Below are 19,901 nucleotides of genomic sequence, written 5' to 3' on the forward strand. Positions count from 1 at the left end.
TTCTAGACGCCTCCCACAGTCATTGCTTCATCCAGATCACACGGCGTAAGTCACATGGAAGATAAGCCACTGTTCACATCGTATTGATCTTCAAAGAAGCTTCTCTAAGTGCAAGTTGGATTGATTCCGAAAATAGATCAGCTGTCATTTAGCATTTCCTTCATCTACTACTCGTAGTTATTACAATATCATCTCCACTTTCACTTTGCTCAACGGACGCGGACCTGACACCGCAGTAATGTCTCGGTAGCTATCATGAGGGATTATAATCGGTCAGTACGAGTACCAGTAAATGAGTACCAGTACCTGAGAAAACATCGAAAATTCTTATCTAGGTTTCTGAATGATAAATTACGTACCTTGAGGGAAATAATGAGGTATACCCGCCAAACCTCCTATCAAGTATTGAACAATGATGCGATCAACATGCCTGCTCAGGAATGTTGATCTTTCGCAAAAGAAGATGGATTAGTGGAAACGAATAGTGGAGTAGAGTCGACATAACAGAATAATACATGGGAAAGATAATTGTGCCTCGCGGAATGTCTACAATAATGACTTCGTCATCCCCCACGGGACGGCTAAAACACAAAACCTAAGTTGACGGGAACGAAGCATTTCAAGTGATAATTAAAAAAGAAAGCAGAAAAAATGCATATGTAATCTATGTATCGTATCCAAACACAAACGATCTACAATATCAACTACATTCGTTCGATAGGTGTCAAACTCAACAACCTCATAGCATTAGCCAACACTACCCTAGTCTGGATATATAGGAACAGCCTGGCTTTAGCAGTCTCTTCATCTGCTCCGGCAACTTTGACAGTTTCCCAAGCTCCTCCGACCAAGTGTGATAATCTGAAACACCACGTGACCAATTGAGAAGGTTCGGAAGAGTTATAGGCATTCTTGACGGTTTGAGGGTATGTCGCGAGGTGATACATGATATCGTTGATTTTAGGTTCATTGAGTAATGAGATATCAATCTCGTTAACTGATACCGGTACAGGAACGTTGGGATTTTTTCGTTGAACGGAGCATAATCGGACATGAGAGTATTGGATGAATGGTCCGAAATCACCTTCGAACGATGTACATCGTTTGATATCGAAATCGTAATCGTTGATCCTGATGCCGAGAATAGAATAAGGTCAATATCTCGGAATCTCTGTTCTCTGACTCGATCTGTATGTAAGACGATGAGGAAGATCACTAGGGTTTAGAACTCACCTCTTACCAGCCATATCCTGGATCTTCACAGCAGTCGTACCGATGATCGCACTAGTTCCCAAAGGATCTTCTACCTGCGCGTACTTAGCCTCGTTCGACTTCATCTGCTCGTGCATCGTCTCGGTAGCTTCTTCCATGATATCTTCAAGGAAAACCACAGTTCCTTTTCGGGTAGACATTCCTTTCACTAAACCGAAACTGATGTGTTGTAATTTATCCGCATAGGGTTCGCCCATCAATTCAGCGGTCTTGAATAATTGATTGAAATGTAATGATTGAGCTGCCTGAACGACGTAGATGTGTTTATCGAAATGGTATTTCTCCCATTTATCGTGCAATCCTCCCAAATCTCGAGTAAGGTAGATTGTTGTTCCGTCTAAACATGACATATTGACTCTCAGTTCTCGATCTAGCTGGATACAACTAGCCTCCAAACCTACCAGCTTTTCGGATGATAGCTTTGTCCATCTTGTATTTCGTCAAATCAACCAATAACGCCCCTCTGTCCTCACAGGTAAGGTTTTTCTCCTGGACGATCCTGGTAGCTCGGTCCATCGATTCAGTAGATACTTGAGATTCACCCCAGTATACGTCAAAGTGGACGTTGAGTTTCTCGTAAGTACCCTTGAGCTTTTCAATCGAGAGATCTCGGAATCGAGCCCATTGAGCGATGGCCTTTGGCTCGCCTATGTAATGAAGCGCGTTCATCAGTGCTGAGTATTCTGTGTGCCATGAGGATGTACTTTTGTAGACTCACCATCCTCCATATCTTTGAACACCTTTTTGGCTTGGAAGTGAATTTGATCCTCTTCAGGTATCGTCTCTCCAGCATCTAATCTTTCTTTCTGTTCGGCTTTAGCGTTGTTGATTTTCACGTAAACTTGGAAGAGATGATGGATGGGATCTTTGATGAGTTCCTGTTCGTCCCCGAATTTGTCAAAACCAACTGATAGAAGACCTAATAGTAGGTCAAAGAGAGTGTAAGTATGTTTCTTAACTCATAATGGTTCAAGTAGTGCATGACTACCGCAACACGATCTATACATTGTGGTATTCCGGCGTCGCGCATACCTTGGCTCTCACCGTGACGATCTGGTGATGAATAGAGAGTTATATGCCAACTCACCATATTGAGTGCCCCAATCACCCAAGTAATTCAACCTAGTCACCCTCCATCCATTCGCTTCATACAAGTTACTAATGACCGTACCAATAATTGTACTTCTAAGATGACCGGCGTGGAAAGGTTTAGCGATGTTGGGAGAGGAGAAATCGATCAACATGTGTTTACCCTGACCTTCTGTCGTGGTACCGTATGATAGAGTTGGGTCGGTGGGGTTGGCGAGGGCAGCTTCGGAAGTGAGAGTGATGTGTCGGAGGAGATGATAGTTGAATGAGTCTTTGCTATGGGATCACAATCAGAATTAGCTTGGTGCGCTTTGATTCGACGATGGAAGCAAAGTCATGAACCGACATTATGAATCAGGCGTGATATTGATAAAACACATTGAATTTCCCACTCACTTCATTTGGAACAACAAGAACTTGTTATCAGGTGTACTGACGGCACTGAGGCAGGCAGATGGTTTGAACTGTACATAGATCCCATTCATCTATCAGCACATCAAGCAAGATAAGATGATATCCATATTCGTTGAAAATCCACATGATATAAATCTTCAAAATGGGATATAGCAAATAGACTGAAACTCACATTATCAATGACCTTCTTTGCCCAAACTTCCAAATCTGCCGGTTTCCCTTTCTTAAACCTTACAATAGCCACCGAGAAATCACATCCTTTCTTACCCATCTCCACAGCAGGGTAAATCTTTTCTAATTTCTCTTCAAAAGCCTCTGAGACGAGAATGGCCACAGCCATCTTGAAAATATCGATAGGTGATCGAGTAGGAGCATAGTTCAGTATAGGGGTTGATGTGGCTACCTCGGGAGGAGTGGGGAGCTGGAACTTCTCGGGGATAGCTTGAGGTGGGGCGAGTGTAGCCATCTTGCTGGTCGCTATATTTCTCCTGCTGCTGTTCTGTAAGTGTGATTGATATGGAAGGACAAAAGGTCTTGTAGTAGTGTGAATTTGAGATGTACGTTGGTATCCAAAAGGATTAGATAAGATCCGTACTGGTGTAGAGGAAGAAGGAAAAATGAGACGAGCGGTTCTTGTATAGATGGATGACCGCGTCTTGATGAGCTGCCTTTCGACTAGAATATTGACTAGCGAGTGATATGGTTGATAAGATGAAAGGAAAGGCCAGACATACAATGGTGAGGAATGTTAAAATATGTTCAACTCTGAAAAAAAAAGTTGAGAAAGAGAAAAATAGGAGCACCGAGTTAGATTCGAAGTGGCATTTGCATGACACCGTGGGAAACTAACTAGTCAAGTACCCCTGACTCACTTACTCGACATATGACAACATACGCAGATCGATATTTTGATACTTTGTTACCACCGCATCCACCCACACCTAGCAAGAGGCAGAGTCAATATAGCCAACCATGAGCGGACTATTCGGAGCAGTCAGGAAGTTCTTCAGACCAAAGGTAAATCGAAATATTCCTCCACCACTTACTTAGCTCGGTAGACTCACCAATTTGCTTCGATTGCGATCTAGGGTCTTGTTGGATATGATCTTCAAGGTTAGTTGGCGGTGGCCTTTGTTGCATCGAATGGCAATGACCATATAGATGACATATGACTACATAGGGAACAAATACTTCGAAATTCCCAATCCTGCTGGTGGACGTATGAAGCGATTCGTGCAGTATAAGAAGAATAGAGATTTGGCAGAATACTCGCGAGCAGAGCTGAGGCCGCCTGGTGAGCTATTTTTTCTTTTCATCTTTTCCAAAGGAAGCGCTTTACAAGCTCATTTTGATTGTTTATGGTACAGTACAATGGAGAGCGTGTAAGTACCATCGAATCACATAACCATCACCGATCCTGATCAGTCCAGTACTGATGTTCCGATCTTTTAGGGCTATCTCATACCCGAGTAGAACCACCTACACTTCAAGAATTAGAATACGATTACAGCCGACAACAAGGCTTGCAACCTAAGATAGCAGCAATAGAAGCTAGGGAGAGGGAAGAGCGTATACGTCAAGGGTATTTATTACCTGATGGATCGGTTCCACAGGCTCCGTCACAAATTGCAGGTCCGTCAACCCCTTCAGAAAGAGCAGCAAGACTCAAACAGATTGGTCAACCCCCTCCTCAACCTCAACATGTGAACTCCCTCAATTCGGAAACAGTACCATCTTCGTCATATCCTATTCCTACGCCGACCAATGACAAGGTAGCGGAACCTAGTAAGACGGTTGATCCGGCTCAACATTCCAGTGCGGAAGATCTAAGGAGATTGGCGATGGAAGATACTAAGCGACGTATAGCTGAATCGGAAAATCAACAACAGCTGCAGCAGCAACAGCAGATACAGGGGAAGAAAGGTGTTGAAGGTGTTGGATTGGGATTAGCGGGAGAAAGATTGAAACCTAGACGAAGAGGTAGGGCATGAACTGCGTAAGATGAGAGAGCTCGATTGCATCAAAGATTAGCACTTAGTCAGGAGAACGATCAGATTACATGTGGTAAACATGTACGATGTTATGATGTTGATCCAATAATTTGCATCGAGTACATTAGCTGAGCACGCCAGGCAATGACGTGCAGGTGTCAATCAAACCTACAGACTGAGGTCATGAGGTAGTGAGAAGGATCGTTAGAAGTGTTTTTTGTACGTATCCAACTCGTCGTGATTACGCTGAGTCACAAAGGATGCCAGAAGACTTCCGACCTGAAAGGATTGTTGTGCGATGAAGGGATCGATGAAGGGATGGCATTTTAGCCATCATGACGTCGAATGGAGAACATATAACATAATGGTGTAATCTCTGGGCACGAGCGGTCCTGTAGATGAACATATAAATCATTCAGTTTATATCTTCTACTTCAATTCGGTAGTTCTCCTTCATTTCGTTTTCATCCGATTTATCCCACACCATGACTTCCGCTTCGACTTCTAGCTTCCCCGAGATCTGTGCTGAATGGATAAGTTGTCTTCAAAGGAATGTCATCGTCACTCTCTCTCCCGTGTCTTCAACCAAACAACAATATCCTCTGACAGTCAGTATCGAGCCCGACGCTATACGATATTCCGCGTACCATTCTAATGGAAGTACAAGGGATGATCATCCATTCTCCTCTTTGGGCGACAACCTTCATCCATCAACGACATACCAATTATACCGGGCAGATTAGATCTTACTTAAAGAGCCAGGTCGAGGATGTATGCTTCATGTTCCTCGCACAACCAATAGATCCAGTGGCGGTGTGGAAAGTCGATGGCAAATGATTAATCCAGATAATGAGTCTATTCGACCGTATTTACCTACTCAACAAGAGATCGAGAGGGTATCTCAAATGATGGAGAGAGAAAGGAATGATCCCTTACCGAGGGATACTCCTTATCCCCGATTTCATCAAATGACTCTTGATTCGGCCACAGATAAAAGCATAGATACACTTGCGGTTGTAAGACCGGGATTTACCATCCTTATTCCCTCAAACAACTCGGCAGAAAACGGTGGGATTGGGAAGAAATCACATTACTTACTGCTTGACGAAGATATCGATTTTACAAACGCAGATGAAATTTCTGCAAAGAGATTTGAAGGACAGGTTACCTCGATTGTGGAAAGTATCGCTACACCCATCGAGCCCATCAATGTAAGGGATGATCCAGAGCCAAAGTCTCAGGAGAGTACTGGTTTGGAAGAGGATGAAGAAATCCCTTTAAGTCAAGCTCTAGAGGAATCAAGAATATCTCATACTGATGAGAATCAAATTATCGGTGATGACGGAAGTCAAAGCGATAATTCTTCTCGGATCACAACCCAAAGAAGTAAGCTTAGACACTTGGGAAGGTTCATGAACTATCTGCGTAGCAAGACTAGATAGATGATTATGTTAACTCGGACCATCCGACGAAGTCGGAAAGTAGGATTTGTCGATTTCTTGACTTGATTTAGCTTTGCTATTCTTTTCGTGATATTCATATATGCGTTAGTATTTGTTAGCATGCCAACTATGTTTGAAGGGTTGATCTTCCAGATGCTGTGCGCCGCGTTACGCACACGGACTTCATGACCTTCAAGCCCCGAAAAAGACGTTATGCATCAGTACTAATTAAAGTCTACATACATAAAGGTCAATCCCATCCTTAATCCTTTTCATGCAATCTTCCCTTAACTTGCCGTTACTATCTCAACCAGATCATCACACAAACTTAGATGAGAAGTTTCTCAATTTCGTTCTATCCCCAGCAAAAAGGCACGTTAGCCATATAATCCCTTTGTTGTACAATACCGACGTATGAAACTCACCTTGACAGCTTGGATTTGAGCGTTCAGCTCCCTAGCCTCGTTGGTAGTGACACTAGCAGCGATGACGGGTCTAGAGACACCACAAGCTCTACCCAAAGCAGTCTTGGAGGGAAGGAAAACGTATGGAACGTTCTTGTCTTCACATAAGAGAGGCAAGTGCAAGACGATTTCGATAGGTTCGACATCGGCGGTCATGACGATGAATTCACAGATACCTCGATTGAGAGTCTTGGTAGCTTCGTTTGCTCTATAAGTGATTATTCAGGATGTCAGCGATTTAAGTCTTTCTTACAGTTGTTTCAGGTGTGATACCATAAATAAAACAGAAAAAGAAGAGACTCGATCCAAAACTCACCCCTTCTTTAATTGCTTGTAGTGTTGAGCTTGTTGGATAAGATCGAGGATCTAAAGTATCAACCAATACATCAGTTTCAATGTATGGACATGGGACATATTTGGAAACGAGTTACTCACCTGGTTGGTGAGTTGGGCATTAGCCAAAGGGAAAGCCTTAGGGTTAGGTTGAGAAGCCATTTTCGAGTATTGTCTTTTGGTGGAAGTAGGTTGAAGGATGTTGACCTCACGTATAAGATCCCTGGTCGATGGTGATGTGCGGTAAGGATATGAGGAATGTAAAGAAGATAGAATACAAACGTAGGAGATGAGATGTTTTGCAACGAGGAAAAGGTTGTGCAAGTAAAATTGAGTGGAGGGGGGTGATAAGGGGTTGGGAGAAAATCGATAAATTCATTTCAAGTAAAATCACGAGTGAAGGTATCGGTGAATTGCCGGGATCAATATGGAGAGTACGGGGTCCCAGAGCGGAGGTGGCCGCTTTCGATCAAGAGAGCGTAGCAACGTAACGCGTTCGAGGTATAACAAGCTCATGTATAACGATACTCCTTTCATCATACTGCGTATACAGTAGCACATCTTACCTCAATATCATCTAGAGGGGTCGACCAAGTTTATCCAAAAATAGATAAGCTGCCTTGATACGACCGAAAAGAATCAGATCCTTCAGAGACACTCTCTTACATTCCATCCAACTCCCTCACCAAAACCCACCTCCACTTCACACCCATCACCCATGACAGGAGGAGCTTTCTTTGCACCCTCCGGAGCCGACGAGGAGTATGACTTGGATGAACAGGGTAACGAAAGACATTCAGTACAGTGGATAGGTACTGCGCAAGTCAAGGGACCGAAGTGGGCAAAGCTCCCTCTATTGACGGTCGGAATGCTGGGTATACAGGTGAGTGGGCTAGTCGATAATATGTTGCTCTTGAGTCGATTCTATCATGATGTATCCGCTACGAGCCTCTTTTTTTCAGAAGCATTCGCTGACGTTACTCTCGAGTGCAGTGCGTCTGGTCGATCGAAATGGGCTATGCCTCACCATATCTCCTCGAATTAGGATTATCCAAATCATTCATGTCGCTGGTATTCATGGCGGGACCATTATCAGGACTGATCGTCCAGCCTCTAATTGGTATATTCGCAGATAGGTCAAGATCGCCTCTTGGGAGAAGACGTCCATTCATGCTGGCTGGGTGTGCTATATGCGTATTTGCAATGATGATGTTAGGCTGGACAAGGGAGATATCAGGTTTGGTCAACGGTGGGAAATGGTTAGCTATAGCTTTAGCTGTATGGTCCATTTACTTGATTGATTTCAGCATCAATGCTGTGATGTCTACGGATAGAGCATTGGTGGTGGATACTCTACCTCCGAGGGAACAGGAAGAAGGGAGTGCCTGGGCAGGAAGGATGTTTGGGTTTGGTAGTGTTTTTGGTTTTTTTGTGTGAGTGGACAAATGTCATCATCAAATTTCCCTACTCAGCTTTCGAATGATAAAGGATTGCTGACTGTGAAAACTTCTTATCTGTTGATAGCGGGAATCTCGATTTACCGCCGGTATTACCTTTCCTAGGCAAAACACAGTTACAGATATTGTCATTTATGACCAGCGCGATACTCGTAATCTCACATACTTTCACTTCTTGGGCTGTATCTGAGCGAGTGCTATTACGAGACGAGTAAGTCACTGACCTTTACAGTTGCCCCCCGAGACGAGAAGAGCTCACCAGATCACCCTGATCAGTCGCCCACAATCGCAAAGCAGTCTCAAGGCCAATCTGAAATCAATATGGGATAACATGTTCTCCCTCCCACCGGGAATACGGACAATTTGCTTCGTACAATTTTTCGCCTCGTGAGCTAGAATATGTTGACCATCGCTATAGAGCTGACGAAGATGTTGTAGACTCGGATGGTTCCCTATATTGTTCTTCACGACGGTTTGGGTTTCCGAAATTTACAAAGCCTCAGTACCGATCCCAGAAGGTATGGACGAAGCGACATTCGCAGCCGATGCCGTCCGATCAGGAGCAAGAGCCCTGCTATTGCAGGCACTGGTAAATATAGTCACATCGATAGGTTTCCCATTTTTAGTATCCGAATCGGGCGTACAGCCGGAATCGGCTTATACATACTCCTCGTTGAATGGCCAAGGTGGTATGCCAGAAAATCCACCGAATTCGGCGATATGGAAAAGAACAAGGGAAGAGATTCAATCTGGAGGTATCCTTAAGAAAATGCTAGCTTGGTTAGGAGGATTGCTAGAAACACTTAGAGACGGATCAACGTGGCAGATACCTTTCAAAGGATTGACTCTGATCAAAGTTTGGTGGATCAGTCAGTTTGTCTTTGCAGGCGCTATGGCTGCTAGTTGGTGAGTTATCTGAGTTTTCATTTCGCTCTCGGATGTACAGCTGACAGAAGTGGTAGGTTCGTGACTACTGTTAGTGGCGCCTACTTTGTCATTGCTACTACTGGATTCTGCTGGGCTTTATCCCAGTGTGAGTGATTTACGTGAACGCAAGAAGACGTAGAAGTATGCTAATATCTGACTACTCAACAGGGGCGCCATATTCACTCGTGAGTTATTCCGATCATTCTCGAGTAGAGCACCTTGCTTACCATCTACCATAGCTTGGTGAACTCATTCTGATCGACGGAACTATTGATCGATCTTCACCTTTAAGCATCATGCAATCCCGCCCTTCAGTCGACATCCGTCATTCCATCTCATCCAATCGTTATTCCTACGATCCACCAAGAGATCAAGCGAGCTCTTCACACCCCCTTCCGAACGAAGCCTCTTTCGTGATCCATGAAAGTGATGATGAAGACTCTCCACCAGAGAGTAAGGAAAAGGCGACAGCTGTCGATGAAAATGACGAAAAGGGAAACAAAAGGCTATCAGGTGGATTATCACCATTGATCATCCAAGGCGAAACGGTCGGCGAACCTGAACCGGGATTAGGATCAACGGTGATCCTTCGACATTCCGATGAATATTCTCGATCGGACATATCGGATGATGACGACGAGGAAGGAGCAGACGATGATCAGAGGAGAATATCAACACAGAGTGGACGTCGAGCTATAACGCCATCACCTACTTCACCACGAACTTCAAGTTCTGCTACGCGAACACAGGAAAAGGGACAAAGTACAGCTGACAAAGCAGGTGTGATATTGGGTATACATAATGTTTTCTTGGTATTACCTCAATTCGTGGTTACCTTCTTGTCTTCCATTATCTTTTATTTGATGGAACCTGAAAAAGGTCTTCCGGCCCATCACCCACATACGACTATACCCCTTACAGGCAATGTGACCGATTCATCCGCAGTCACCGAAGGGTTAGAAGGTGTGGTAGCTGGTTTAGGGGAAGAAGTGGTAAAACGATTGATAGTTGGGAGAGCCGAAGGGATGGTCGAGGGAGGATCTCCTGATGCGGTAGGATTGATATTTAGGATAGGAGGTATGAGCGCTGCGATTGGAGGGTGGATCTGTTGGAGGTTGAGTAGAAATTGGGCCAGAGGAAAGGGTATATAAGGTTGTTGTGAAGACATATCTTGAAAGATAAGTGGTATTGGGAACCGAGGATGTGGAGTAGATAAGCCTTGAAAGGAGAGTTGTAAATATAGTTTGAACATCAGATTAGATCAAATATCATCTTTCGTATTGAGATTTACTTACCATGCATATCTAAAAACTTGATGAAGTACGAGTATCGTATACGCTCATAGATAAATGACTACAAATTGTATAGCATTGCGTACTGACTTTCAGGGAGGCTGAGAAGGTGTTGTTCGTAAGCCTATTGATCGATCAGGATTGATTAGCTCTCAGCCTGTTTGAAAATGCGCAGATAAATTGGGACAAACAGTAACCACAGAGGAAGACATTTCCCCACTTTCTGTTGATGCCCTCTGGATAGACGTGGCATACTCTTTGCGGTATGATGAATTCTTCTGTGACTTACAAACTCGGAATTCTGACCAGCGTCCTTCTGTCATTTGTCTGAGAAGCCAGCCAGGAGATCATATCGAGTGGGTGTAATCTCTAGTCCCATTATTCTCAGGCTGAAGGGTGAGGTCGAACGGGAAAGGGGACGTTTGAGGCTAATTCAAAGGAGGGGAAATTGAGATGGGAGAAAGCGAAAGCGATCTACAGGAGAGAAGTTAAGCTGAACGAATCTAGTTTTGGTTGAAATGTAGACGTTGATTGGAATTTGCGGGCTCTATAAAGAGCTATCGGTCGATCGTTGGAGAAGGGATCGGAAGCTGAGGATGGGAAGGATGTGGTCATAGAGCGACTTACCATGAGGTATCGATCACAACGGTTGTCTCTGAGTTGATAGGATGAATTGTCAATGTGGCTGGTGTCGATTGTCAAAGTGAAAAACAGCGTGTATATCAGGAGAGGGTATATCAGGAGAGGGTATTGGAAAGGGATATCTAGGCAGTGGAATAAACGTATCGAGGTGAATGCCTAGTGATCGAGGTCGATAGTGTGAAGAAAAGGCTATGAAGGGATAAGAGAGCCGTTGACCTTTGAAAGAGATGATCGTGGTCGACGAAGATAATGCATTTCAGACAGGTAGGACGTTCATGGTGAGGAGATCGGTTGAAGCCGAAGAGTGGTGGGTGATTTGGACAAGGATCTCCCCATTGAGAAGGCAATTAAGAATGGTCAGATGTGTGTGTGTGTGTGGTATGTCGGGCACGATGGCGAGGTCAAGGATGAGAGGAGCTGGAACACTCTAGCCACGAACCATTTGGTCTTTGCCTATATGTTCATCTATGGAAGAGAAAGACAATAGTGTAATAATTTTCTAGTGAGAGAGGAGGCGACTTGCTATCAGAGCAGAGCTCAAGAAGTATCATCGTGGCTGTCAAATCTAGTACTGTGACTACACTGTATAAACCTGCGACAGACCAAGCAAAGTGCCATCAATCTGATCGAAGATTCGCCTCACTGAGCTTGGATCTCAGCTATAGCAGGATCGATCAGACAATTTGACATTTGGGAATCTGGGAGGATTGCCAATCCAACCCATTCAATGAACATATATTTCATCGGGTAACATGACAAACGAAAAAGGAGAACTTCGAGTCAAACGAAATTGCCTCCTCCAGGTTCTGCTTTTCCACCTCACACTCTTCACGACTCAAAGCCAACAAACAATTTCCAATTCCCATTTCCCAAGACTCTTCCTCAACTCTCTTATGTCATATCATATAACAAAACACATCGGAGAAATCTCATCTGCGCAGAGGCACTTCACTCCACTCCCTTCCTTCCCTTCCCCTCCTCTCCTTTGTTCCTCCCCGAGGGTTGGAGGGATGGATGCTTTGACAAAAACGATATCTGTGAGATTCGAATTCACACATCTTACGATAATACATCTACAAGTTGGTGTAGCCCTAGCAGTGTACCTCCTTAACCTCTCGGACAAGATATCGACGTTTTTTGTTTAATTAGGTGAAAGAGCCTTTATATATCTGTTCACTGTTTAAGTTGTTTGCTACTTTTTTCTTTACAATTTTAACTGATTGATCTGCTGAGAGATAGTACCAGCCCATACCTATAATTTATGGGTTAAGCTATCTCACTATTTTTACTTTTCATGAGGCGAAATCGAACAGATGGAAGGGGATATGCTGGTTTGATTCATTTACTATCTCGTGTATATGGCATCTTGCTGTATACTCCATATACACTCCAAACTAGACCTTTCTATCATATTCAAAGTTTATTCATACACTTATGCAAAGCTAACACGATACGTTTCGAGTCGATTCAGTTGTCATGCTTTCCATCGTGATGTGCCTCCGCTTGAACGACCTACATCAAGTGGCACGGCCTTTTTTGAGATTACGTAACTCTCTGCTTGTACACAATCCACTCAAGCTCAGCATGCGCACGACCTTGATCGAATCCGAGTCCGTTGACGAGTGCATGCATATTTGATACTTCACTGACCTTTCGCATCTCACATACTGTGCTGTTGTAGAGAGTTGTCGGTGTAGATTTTCTCTTTCCAGTGCATCGTCTGATCAACAACGTCGATATGCCACAGTCCACGTGTGGTGTCAAGTTCCTCTCAAGCCCTTTCAACAAGGAGCACTCAGATGGAACCAGTCGTAACATCACCACTCGATTCCTCACAGATAGCATGTGTCCAAAAACTTCATCTATCCTGTTGCTTGTAGTCAAGCTCCCCTTTCCCCAAATGTCATGCCGGCATATTTCTTCATTGGCAGGTGCACCACCACTTCGTCGGTAACTCGTCATCAAAATGCACGGAATCCGTCTGCCTCCAAAGCTCTCAACATTTGTTCTGCCATCTTTGTATTCATCTGATTCCAGCAATTGACCTTGTCAATCTAAATACACACCCCGCATACCGCACAACGCCTCTGGTCAAGTCCAAGCCAGCTGATGGGGAGAGCCCGCCATCCGCACCACTTGTATCGTTTCCAGCTATGGGCGGATGTAGGGTTTGCGTTACGAGGTACCAAGTGGTCGGTGAATCTTATCGGCTCTGGACCGGATTAGGAGAAATCCATGCGAATGGATGGTCCGTGACGCGTGTCAATTAGGTGATTCCAGACTAATTAAACTTTTTAGCGCGTCAACACAAAGTGCGTTTAAAAAAACGAAAACATCCAGCTTGCTTTGTTGTTTTTGCATAGGAGATATAGATAGATATAGATATAATTGGGAAAGATAAAAGTCTATCAGTCTAACCTGTGTATCTATCTGTTTCTCATTCTCACCTTCATCCTGATCTTCATCTTCATTCCTTTCCGTTTCACAGAAGGATCCACTCTTTCCCTCTTTCTTTTCACACCGTTCTCGTTTCTTTCGATTGAAAAAACCAAATACCAAATCAAAGGTACCTTTGCAATTCAGTTGCTATTCAAAATCTGATTGATCATTGTACTCCACACACATCACACCCACACCCACTCACACTCTTTAATTCGAACATCTTCATTCTTTCATCTACGTCAAACAGATCAATCACCTCTGGTCATTTGTTCCTCTTTCTTTCGACCTCTTGACCATAATACATATTATTCATTTCCAAAATGTCAGGTCCAAGAACTCCCACCATCTCTCGACCACACACTCCCAACGGTCTATCACCCCGAGGATCATATACCAACCTATCTGCTGCTCTCGACGCTTCCACCCCCGGATCATCCACTCCTGCATTGATGGCTGAGAAGGAGAGGATGCGAGCCGAAGCTGAAGTGAGGGAGGCGTTGTTGAAGGCTGCTGATGGAGCTGAGAAGGCCAAGAAGGAGGAGACTGGTATGCCAGCTGGATCACCAGGTGAGTGTATCATCACGCTTTTGCGAAATCGACATGAAGCTGATATCACCTTTTTCTCGATCGAAGTATGGCCTATTTTGAGTTACTGTGTGGCTTCTATCATGATGACTGTGGTGAACAAATTTGTCGTATCAGGACATCAATTCACCATGACCTTCTTGCGTGAGTGGTCAGCTGATAATTCATACCAGTGGCCCATTTGAGCTGACAGTATACTCCTCCACAGTCCTTACTATCCAATCGGCAGTATGTGTAGCTTGTGTATGGACGGTCAAACGGATCGGTTTCATCAGCTGTCAGTCATTCCCATCCTTCACAATCTCACCCAAGGTCCTCGACTGATAGCTTTTCCCAATGATCAGTCCGAGACTTCGATATGAACGATGCCAAAACATGGTTCCCCGTTTCCTTTTTACTCGTCGCTGTGATTTACACCGGATCAAAATCATTGCAATTCTTATCTATCCCTGTATACACGTGAGCTGTCCTTGATGCCTCTAGCAGGCCTAAACACGGAGCTGACAAGATATTGTAGTATCTTTAAGAATCTTACTATCATCTTGATCGCTTACGGAGAAGTATTATGGTTTGGAGGAAACGTCACTGGTTTGACCTTGGTCTCGTTCTTCCTCATGGTCGGATCATCCATCATTGCCGCTTGGTCCGATATCTCCTCTACTCTCGCTAGATTATCTGCCGGCGTCGCTGTACTCGACCCCACAAGCGGTGCCGATGTACCTCTTCCTTCAGGCGTGATGGGAAGTCTGAACGCAGGCTATGTGTGGATGTTCATCAACTGTGTTGCTTCTGCTGCTTATGTGAGTACACATAATCAATCTTAAATACATCTCACTGTCTCTTCATAATGGAAAATGCTAATTGACTCATTATTGCCATTAGGTCCTGTTCATGAGAAAGCGAATCAAGGTCACCGGATTCAAAGACTGGGATTCCATGTTTTACAACAACCTCCTCTCCATCCCTGTCTTACTTATTTTCTCTTTGATTGTCGAAGATTGGGGATCGGCATCTTTCGCTAGAAACTTGTAAGTTGACTTTTCCAGCTAAGTCACATAAGCGATAATCAACAACTGACAGAATTTGGTTTTATGATATAGCCCAGAAGTAGGAAGGACCTTCTTACTTTCCGCCATAGCGTTCTCAGGTGCCGTAGCAGTATTCATCTCGTACTCTACCGCATGGTGCGTCCGAACTTGCGGATCGACCACCTACTCGATGGTCGGAGCACTCAACAAGCTCCCGGTTGCTGCCTCAGGTATTCTGTTCTTTGGAGATCCCGCCAACTTAGGAAACGTCTCCGCTATCGGTGTAGGAGGAATCGCAGGAGTGGTATATGCTGTCGCTAAGACGAATCAGGCAAAGATCGAAAAGGCCAAGCAGGCTAGATCGGGTGATAGTAAGGCGTAGATTTACCAAATCATACCAATTGTCAAGCTTCTTCTCTATTTGAGGTTGACATGAATCTGAATTGGATATGACATTTTGATTTAGATAAGCTACAGAGGATGGCAGAGAGGTATAGAGTTAGATACTTGGACATTTTATTTTGGTCTTCCTTTTTTGGTATAAAAGCGGATGTCGAGCTTCTTGTGTATAAAGAATACTTGATCTTCTAACATCTTCATTTCCACTTGCTTCTTGGTCATCTGACATCTATCATATCATAGATACTCATTGATAAACATTCTGATCATATCAATCATATAGTTGATATACCCCATCACACTCGGTATACTTCATCTACTTTACATTTTTACGTTACATTATATAGATCTTCACAAATCTCATGCACACCCCATACGATACGATATGACGTTATGGTAATTATTCCAGCACATCTTTTCTCCTGATCTACGCTGTACGCTGCATCATCGTTCGTCCATTGCAAGCGGATTAATGCTGTGTATGGACAATAAGCATGAGTCAGAAAGCCTCGTTGAGACTCGTTGCGTGCTCTTGTGATGTAGGTAATGGTCGTACTCGTATACATTCATGACTAATATGGATATGTAACTCCGTACGGTATATGTGATATAGTGAATGATATCATTAATCATGTTCTGTACATCTTCACATACGTTCATTCATCCAATTTCTTCCTTGTTCGCATTCTCATGTCACCCTCTCACCACAATGTGCACTTCTCCAATTATACTCCTATTATAAATGATCATCTCGATCCGAAATTATTTCCAAATCCAAATCCTGCCCTTGCTCCACCCCTTCCTCTTACCCCACCCCTGAATCCACCTCCAAAACCATTACCATTACTCAATCTCCCAGCCAAATTCGTCCCTCCATCGACGCCCACATCGCCCGTTGGGAAAGTCGGCTCATTCATATTTATATCAATACCGATACCCTCACCATCCGGCGTCCTATCTCTAAAACCCCTTCCTTTCCTTACCACATCTTTCTCTTCGGCTATTTGCAACGGCATTTTTCGAGTGGCTGTAGACGGATTGAGAGAGGACGAAGATGAAGCTCTGTTGAGTATGGAGAAACCCTTGGGAGCTGATGGGATGGAGGGGGAGTTGGTAGAGCGTGAGAGGAATGATAAGCTTTGTGTTGGTTTGGCGGGTAAGTTTGGAGGTTGGGGTTGGGGTTGGGGTTGGGGAGATGAAGTCGCTGAACGATTTAGGATACTGAGACCTTTTGATGTTCCAGTTGATTGAACTGATGACAATTTATCGTTTCGTTGAGTCGTGTTTTCACTCCTTATCGTAATGGTTGCGAGTGAAGGAGAAGGTATACTGGAATTGGTAGGTATAGTGGATTGACTCGATTTACCACTCCCATTGATCCTATCTAACAAAGACAATCTTCCTCCTTCAGCTTTTCGGGTAGCTTCAGCAGTAGGTGTTTGTATCACTTCTTTCGACGGTACCTCTTTGACTCTCTTCGGCTGGGGCATCTCACCGTCTCTAGATGCGAGTCTAGACAACAACGATGGTCTATCTGCCTGCTTCGTCTGACCATCCTCCTTCCTTGCTTCTTTGATATTCTGGGTTTCGTCATTCTCACGAGGTCTTTTGTTGGAGGTTGGCGTGACTGTCGCAGAGGCAGGAGCGCCTAGACGCTCAGCGAGTGATATACGCTTGGAAGGACCCTCAGATAATTTGTTCTCGACTCGTTCAAGAGGTTCTGCTGATGCCTTTTTCTTTGGCTGTGAAGATCGGATTGATATAGGAGACAGAGGTTTAGTCGGATTGGATGCAGTGATAGTGGGTTGAATGTCTTCTTTGTCGGCGGTTTTAGTTGCGGCGTTTCGGATAGATAGCAGCTCGCGAGTAGTATCAAGTTTGATCTGACCCGAAGGTCCTGCTGGGATGCTCCGTTTGGGTTGATCTGGCGGAGGTGTCGGGTGTCTGTCGATCGTAGCGGCTGGCCGAGGGGGTAAAGCAGTCGGCTCGCGCTTGATAGAAGGACCAGTGGGAGGCTTTCGTTCGACAGATCGAGATCGGGATCTTCTATCGATATTGCGCCGATTCCTATCTGGTGAGCGAGCTCTCCTGTCAGGTGACCGGGGTCTTCTCTGTGGCGATCTGGGCCTTCTTTCGGGTGATCGATCTCTCCTATCATAATTTCCAGGCTGCGAGCGCGAGGAAGATGGTCCAGATGGCACAGAGAACCTATTACCATTTGATGAACCAGATGGAATAGGCTTCGAGTTGTACGAAGATGGACCTGCTTGACTACTTCTCGGACCACTTGGAGGAGCCTGAGATGCTCTTGGACCACGAGGTGCACTGGGTGGAGTAGCTGTTCTTTGTGGTACATCGACGTAACACGAAGATGAGGCGGGAGCAGTTGGTGCTCGACTAGACGAAATCTCCCATGAAGGTACGATCTTCACCACTTTGGTTCGGGGATTTGCCAATATCTGATCATCACATTAGACCAGTCGCAGATTGCAAGATGAGTAAGGAAACTTACCTCAGCCATATCTATGATGTTGGCCCACTTCTCCGCTTCTGCCGAACCCTTCTGCAAACGTCTCTCTACTTTGATGGCTTCCTTAGCTAAATCTGACAAGATATCGGAGTCCGCACGGATGACGAGGTTGGATCTGCGATCATGCTGTGGCAATGTCAGCTCACGTCGACTCTGTGAGATGGCGAAATCGACTTACGATGGTGGTCAAGCGATAGATCGCATATAAAATTGGCTCGATGAGATCCCCAACTGAAGCAAGGTTACCCTTTTTGAAGAGAGTTACACACTCGTCCTACCATTATATTCAGTAAGTCAGATTTGAGATAACTATTTGGGAGTTGACGAAAAACCCACAAGAAAAGGAGGTAATACGTTTTGTACGAAAGCTGGAGCTAAATTATCCTCTTCCAAATCTTGATCATCTCCCTTCATCGTCCATTTATCTAGAACCTCTCTGGTGCACCCTTTCAACCTATTCACCAACCAAATCGCTGTAGAGTCGTTTTTAGTCATTGACTGCCTAATGACCACTTCACCATGTTTCACAAAGAGCAATATTCCAACTCTCGGATCTATAGGCGATGCCTTTTCGATATATCGTCTGAACGATTCCAGTAGTGGCTGAGTTTTCTCTATTGACGATTTCGAAGGTACAGATCTAATTAGGGCCTTGATATATTTGCTTTTCGTCTTTTGATTCACGTTCTTGCCAGATATAGTTGATAAATTTTCTAATATCCCGAACAATATCTTACTTTCCCTTTCGTTGGCATGTTCAAGTATCTCAAACAATCCTTCTCTGACTACGTTTTCTGCCTCTGGGTTGATCCCACTTTCGAGCATCTCCTTCCTCCGTTCAGCCAGGTCATTCTGTAAGTATTGTAAGATGTTCAATCTCGATGTTCCCGTCTCTTCCTCTGTGTTCTTACAATCGTCAATCATGACTTGGAAAACTTCTGAAGGTGAAACTGAGAAGAGGGTTTGTAAAGATTCTTTGACGTATCGCAGTTCTCTCGGTTCTACAAAAGTGTTATCATAATCAGTACCTCAACCCAATCCGATTTGTCTTCGAGATTTGGTGAGACTCACGACACGCTAAAAGCTGTAACAACACTCCCGTATTCCCTCTTACCCACCTCGGATCAGCTTTCCCAGTCGGTCCTAATCCCTTAATACCTATTATTCTAACTTTTTCATCTTCATCTTCACATAGATCCAATAATGCATCTATAGCTGTATCTTGTAGATCTTCAAATTCACCGAAATATTTGGCGACGAGGGTACCGAAAAAAGCCTTGTTCTCATATTCCGGGTAAGAGGGAAGAGTGATTAGGTGTTCTTGGAATTGACGTTTCTAAAGATGAGCAATAATCCAAAGTGACAAATCAGCTTAAATGGGCTAGGATGAACTTGATCCAAGACATTTCCTGAACGAGTAAGAGACGTAGACGTACAGCTTGATTACCTGCTTTAGGTCCGATGGATTGTAGAAGGTCCCTCGCTCTGTCCAAAGCTTGGGCAGCGGTGTAGGATGAAGATGCCATGATGAGTGTAGTAACAAGTCGATTACGACATGGACTCCTCTTGGTTTTTGATCAGACTCGAGGGGAAG

At 44.3% G+C, this 19,901-nt stretch overlaps 7 protein-coding genes across 7 annotated transcripts; 4 read left to right on the plus strand and 3 right to left on the minus strand.

The window, feature by feature from the left end:
• Nucleotides 1-704: 704 nt before the first annotated feature.
• Nucleotides 705-3,241, minus strand: I203_104974 (arginine-tRNA ligase; the record flags this gene model as incomplete). Its single annotated transcript, XM_019143445.1, has 7 exons — nt 705-1,131; nt 1,234-1,609; nt 1,674-1,919; nt 1,991-2,191; nt 2,360-2,637; nt 2,758-2,825; nt 2,948-3,241. The coding sequence occupies 7 exons, from the start codon at nt 3,239-3,241 to the stop codon at nt 705-707; spliced, it is 1,890 nt and encodes a 629-aa protein (XP_019006494.1).
• A 506-nt stretch (nt 3,242-3,747) lies between these two features.
• I203_104975 (uncharacterized protein) lies at nt 3,748-4,766 on the plus strand (the record flags this gene model as incomplete). Its single annotated transcript, XM_019143444.1, has 5 exons — nt 3,748-3,792; nt 3,864-3,888; nt 3,956-4,069; nt 4,143-4,157; nt 4,228-4,766. The coding sequence occupies 5 exons, from the start codon at nt 3,748-3,750 to the stop codon at nt 4,764-4,766; spliced, it is 738 nt and encodes a 245-aa protein (XP_019006493.1).
• Nucleotides 4,767-5,251: 485 nt separating this feature from the next.
• On the plus strand, nt 5,252-6,208 carry I203_104976 (uncharacterized protein; the record flags this gene model as incomplete). Its single annotated transcript, XM_019143443.1, has 2 exons — nt 5,252-5,374; nt 5,510-6,208. The coding sequence occupies 2 exons, from the start codon at nt 5,252-5,254 to the stop codon at nt 6,206-6,208; spliced, it is 822 nt and encodes a 273-aa protein (XP_019006492.1).
• Nucleotides 6,209-6,536: 328 nt separating this feature from the next.
• I203_104977 (ribonucleoprotein-associated protein) lies at nt 6,537-7,167 on the minus strand (the record flags this gene model as incomplete). The annotated part of the gene is made up of 4 exons (XM_019143442.1): nt 6,537-6,563; nt 6,634-6,880; nt 6,989-7,038; nt 7,108-7,167. 4 exons carry the CDS (start codon nt 7,165-7,167, stop codon nt 6,537-6,539), a joined length of 384 nt encoding a protein of 127 aa, XP_019006491.1.
• Nucleotides 7,168-7,723: 556 nt separating this feature from the next.
• I203_104978 (uncharacterized protein) lies at nt 7,724-10,540 on the plus strand (the record flags this gene model as incomplete). Its single annotated transcript, XM_019143441.1, has 9 exons — nt 7,724-7,888; nt 7,999-8,438; nt 8,530-8,673; nt 8,739-8,849; nt 8,901-9,134; nt 9,270-9,368; nt 9,425-9,495; nt 9,558-9,574; nt 9,629-10,540. The coding sequence occupies 9 exons, from the start codon at nt 7,724-7,726 to the stop codon at nt 10,538-10,540; spliced, it is 2,193 nt and encodes a 730-aa protein (XP_019006490.1).
• A 3,545-nt stretch (nt 10,541-14,085) lies between these two features.
• On the plus strand, nt 14,086-15,760 carry I203_104979 (GDP-mannose transporter 2; the record flags this gene model as incomplete). Its single annotated transcript, XM_019143440.1, has 7 exons — nt 14,086-14,332; nt 14,399-14,494; nt 14,559-14,627; nt 14,695-14,809; nt 14,868-15,150; nt 15,233-15,378; nt 15,451-15,760. The coding sequence occupies 7 exons, from the start codon at nt 14,086-14,088 to the stop codon at nt 15,758-15,760; spliced, it is 1,266 nt and encodes a 421-aa protein (XP_019006489.1).
• A 763-nt stretch (nt 15,761-16,523) lies between these two features.
• I203_104980 (uncharacterized protein) lies at nt 16,524-19,833 on the minus strand (the record flags this gene model as incomplete). The annotated part of the gene is made up of 6 exons (XM_019143439.1): nt 16,524-18,236; nt 18,290-18,433; nt 18,486-18,581; nt 18,644-19,308; nt 19,379-19,643; nt 19,744-19,833. The coding sequence occupies 6 exons, from the start codon at nt 19,831-19,833 to the stop codon at nt 16,524-16,526; spliced, it is 2,973 nt and encodes a 990-aa protein (XP_019006488.1).
• Between the last annotated feature and the right edge of the window lie 68 nt (nt 19,834-19,901).

Source organism: Kwoniella mangroviensis (genome assembly GCF_000507465.2).
Source record: "Kwoniella mangroviensis CBS 8507 chromosome 1 map unlocalized Ctg01, whole genome shotgun sequence".
Taxonomy (NCBI): domain Eukaryota; kingdom Fungi; phylum Basidiomycota; class Tremellomycetes; order Tremellales; family Cryptococcaceae; genus Kwoniella; species Kwoniella mangrovensis.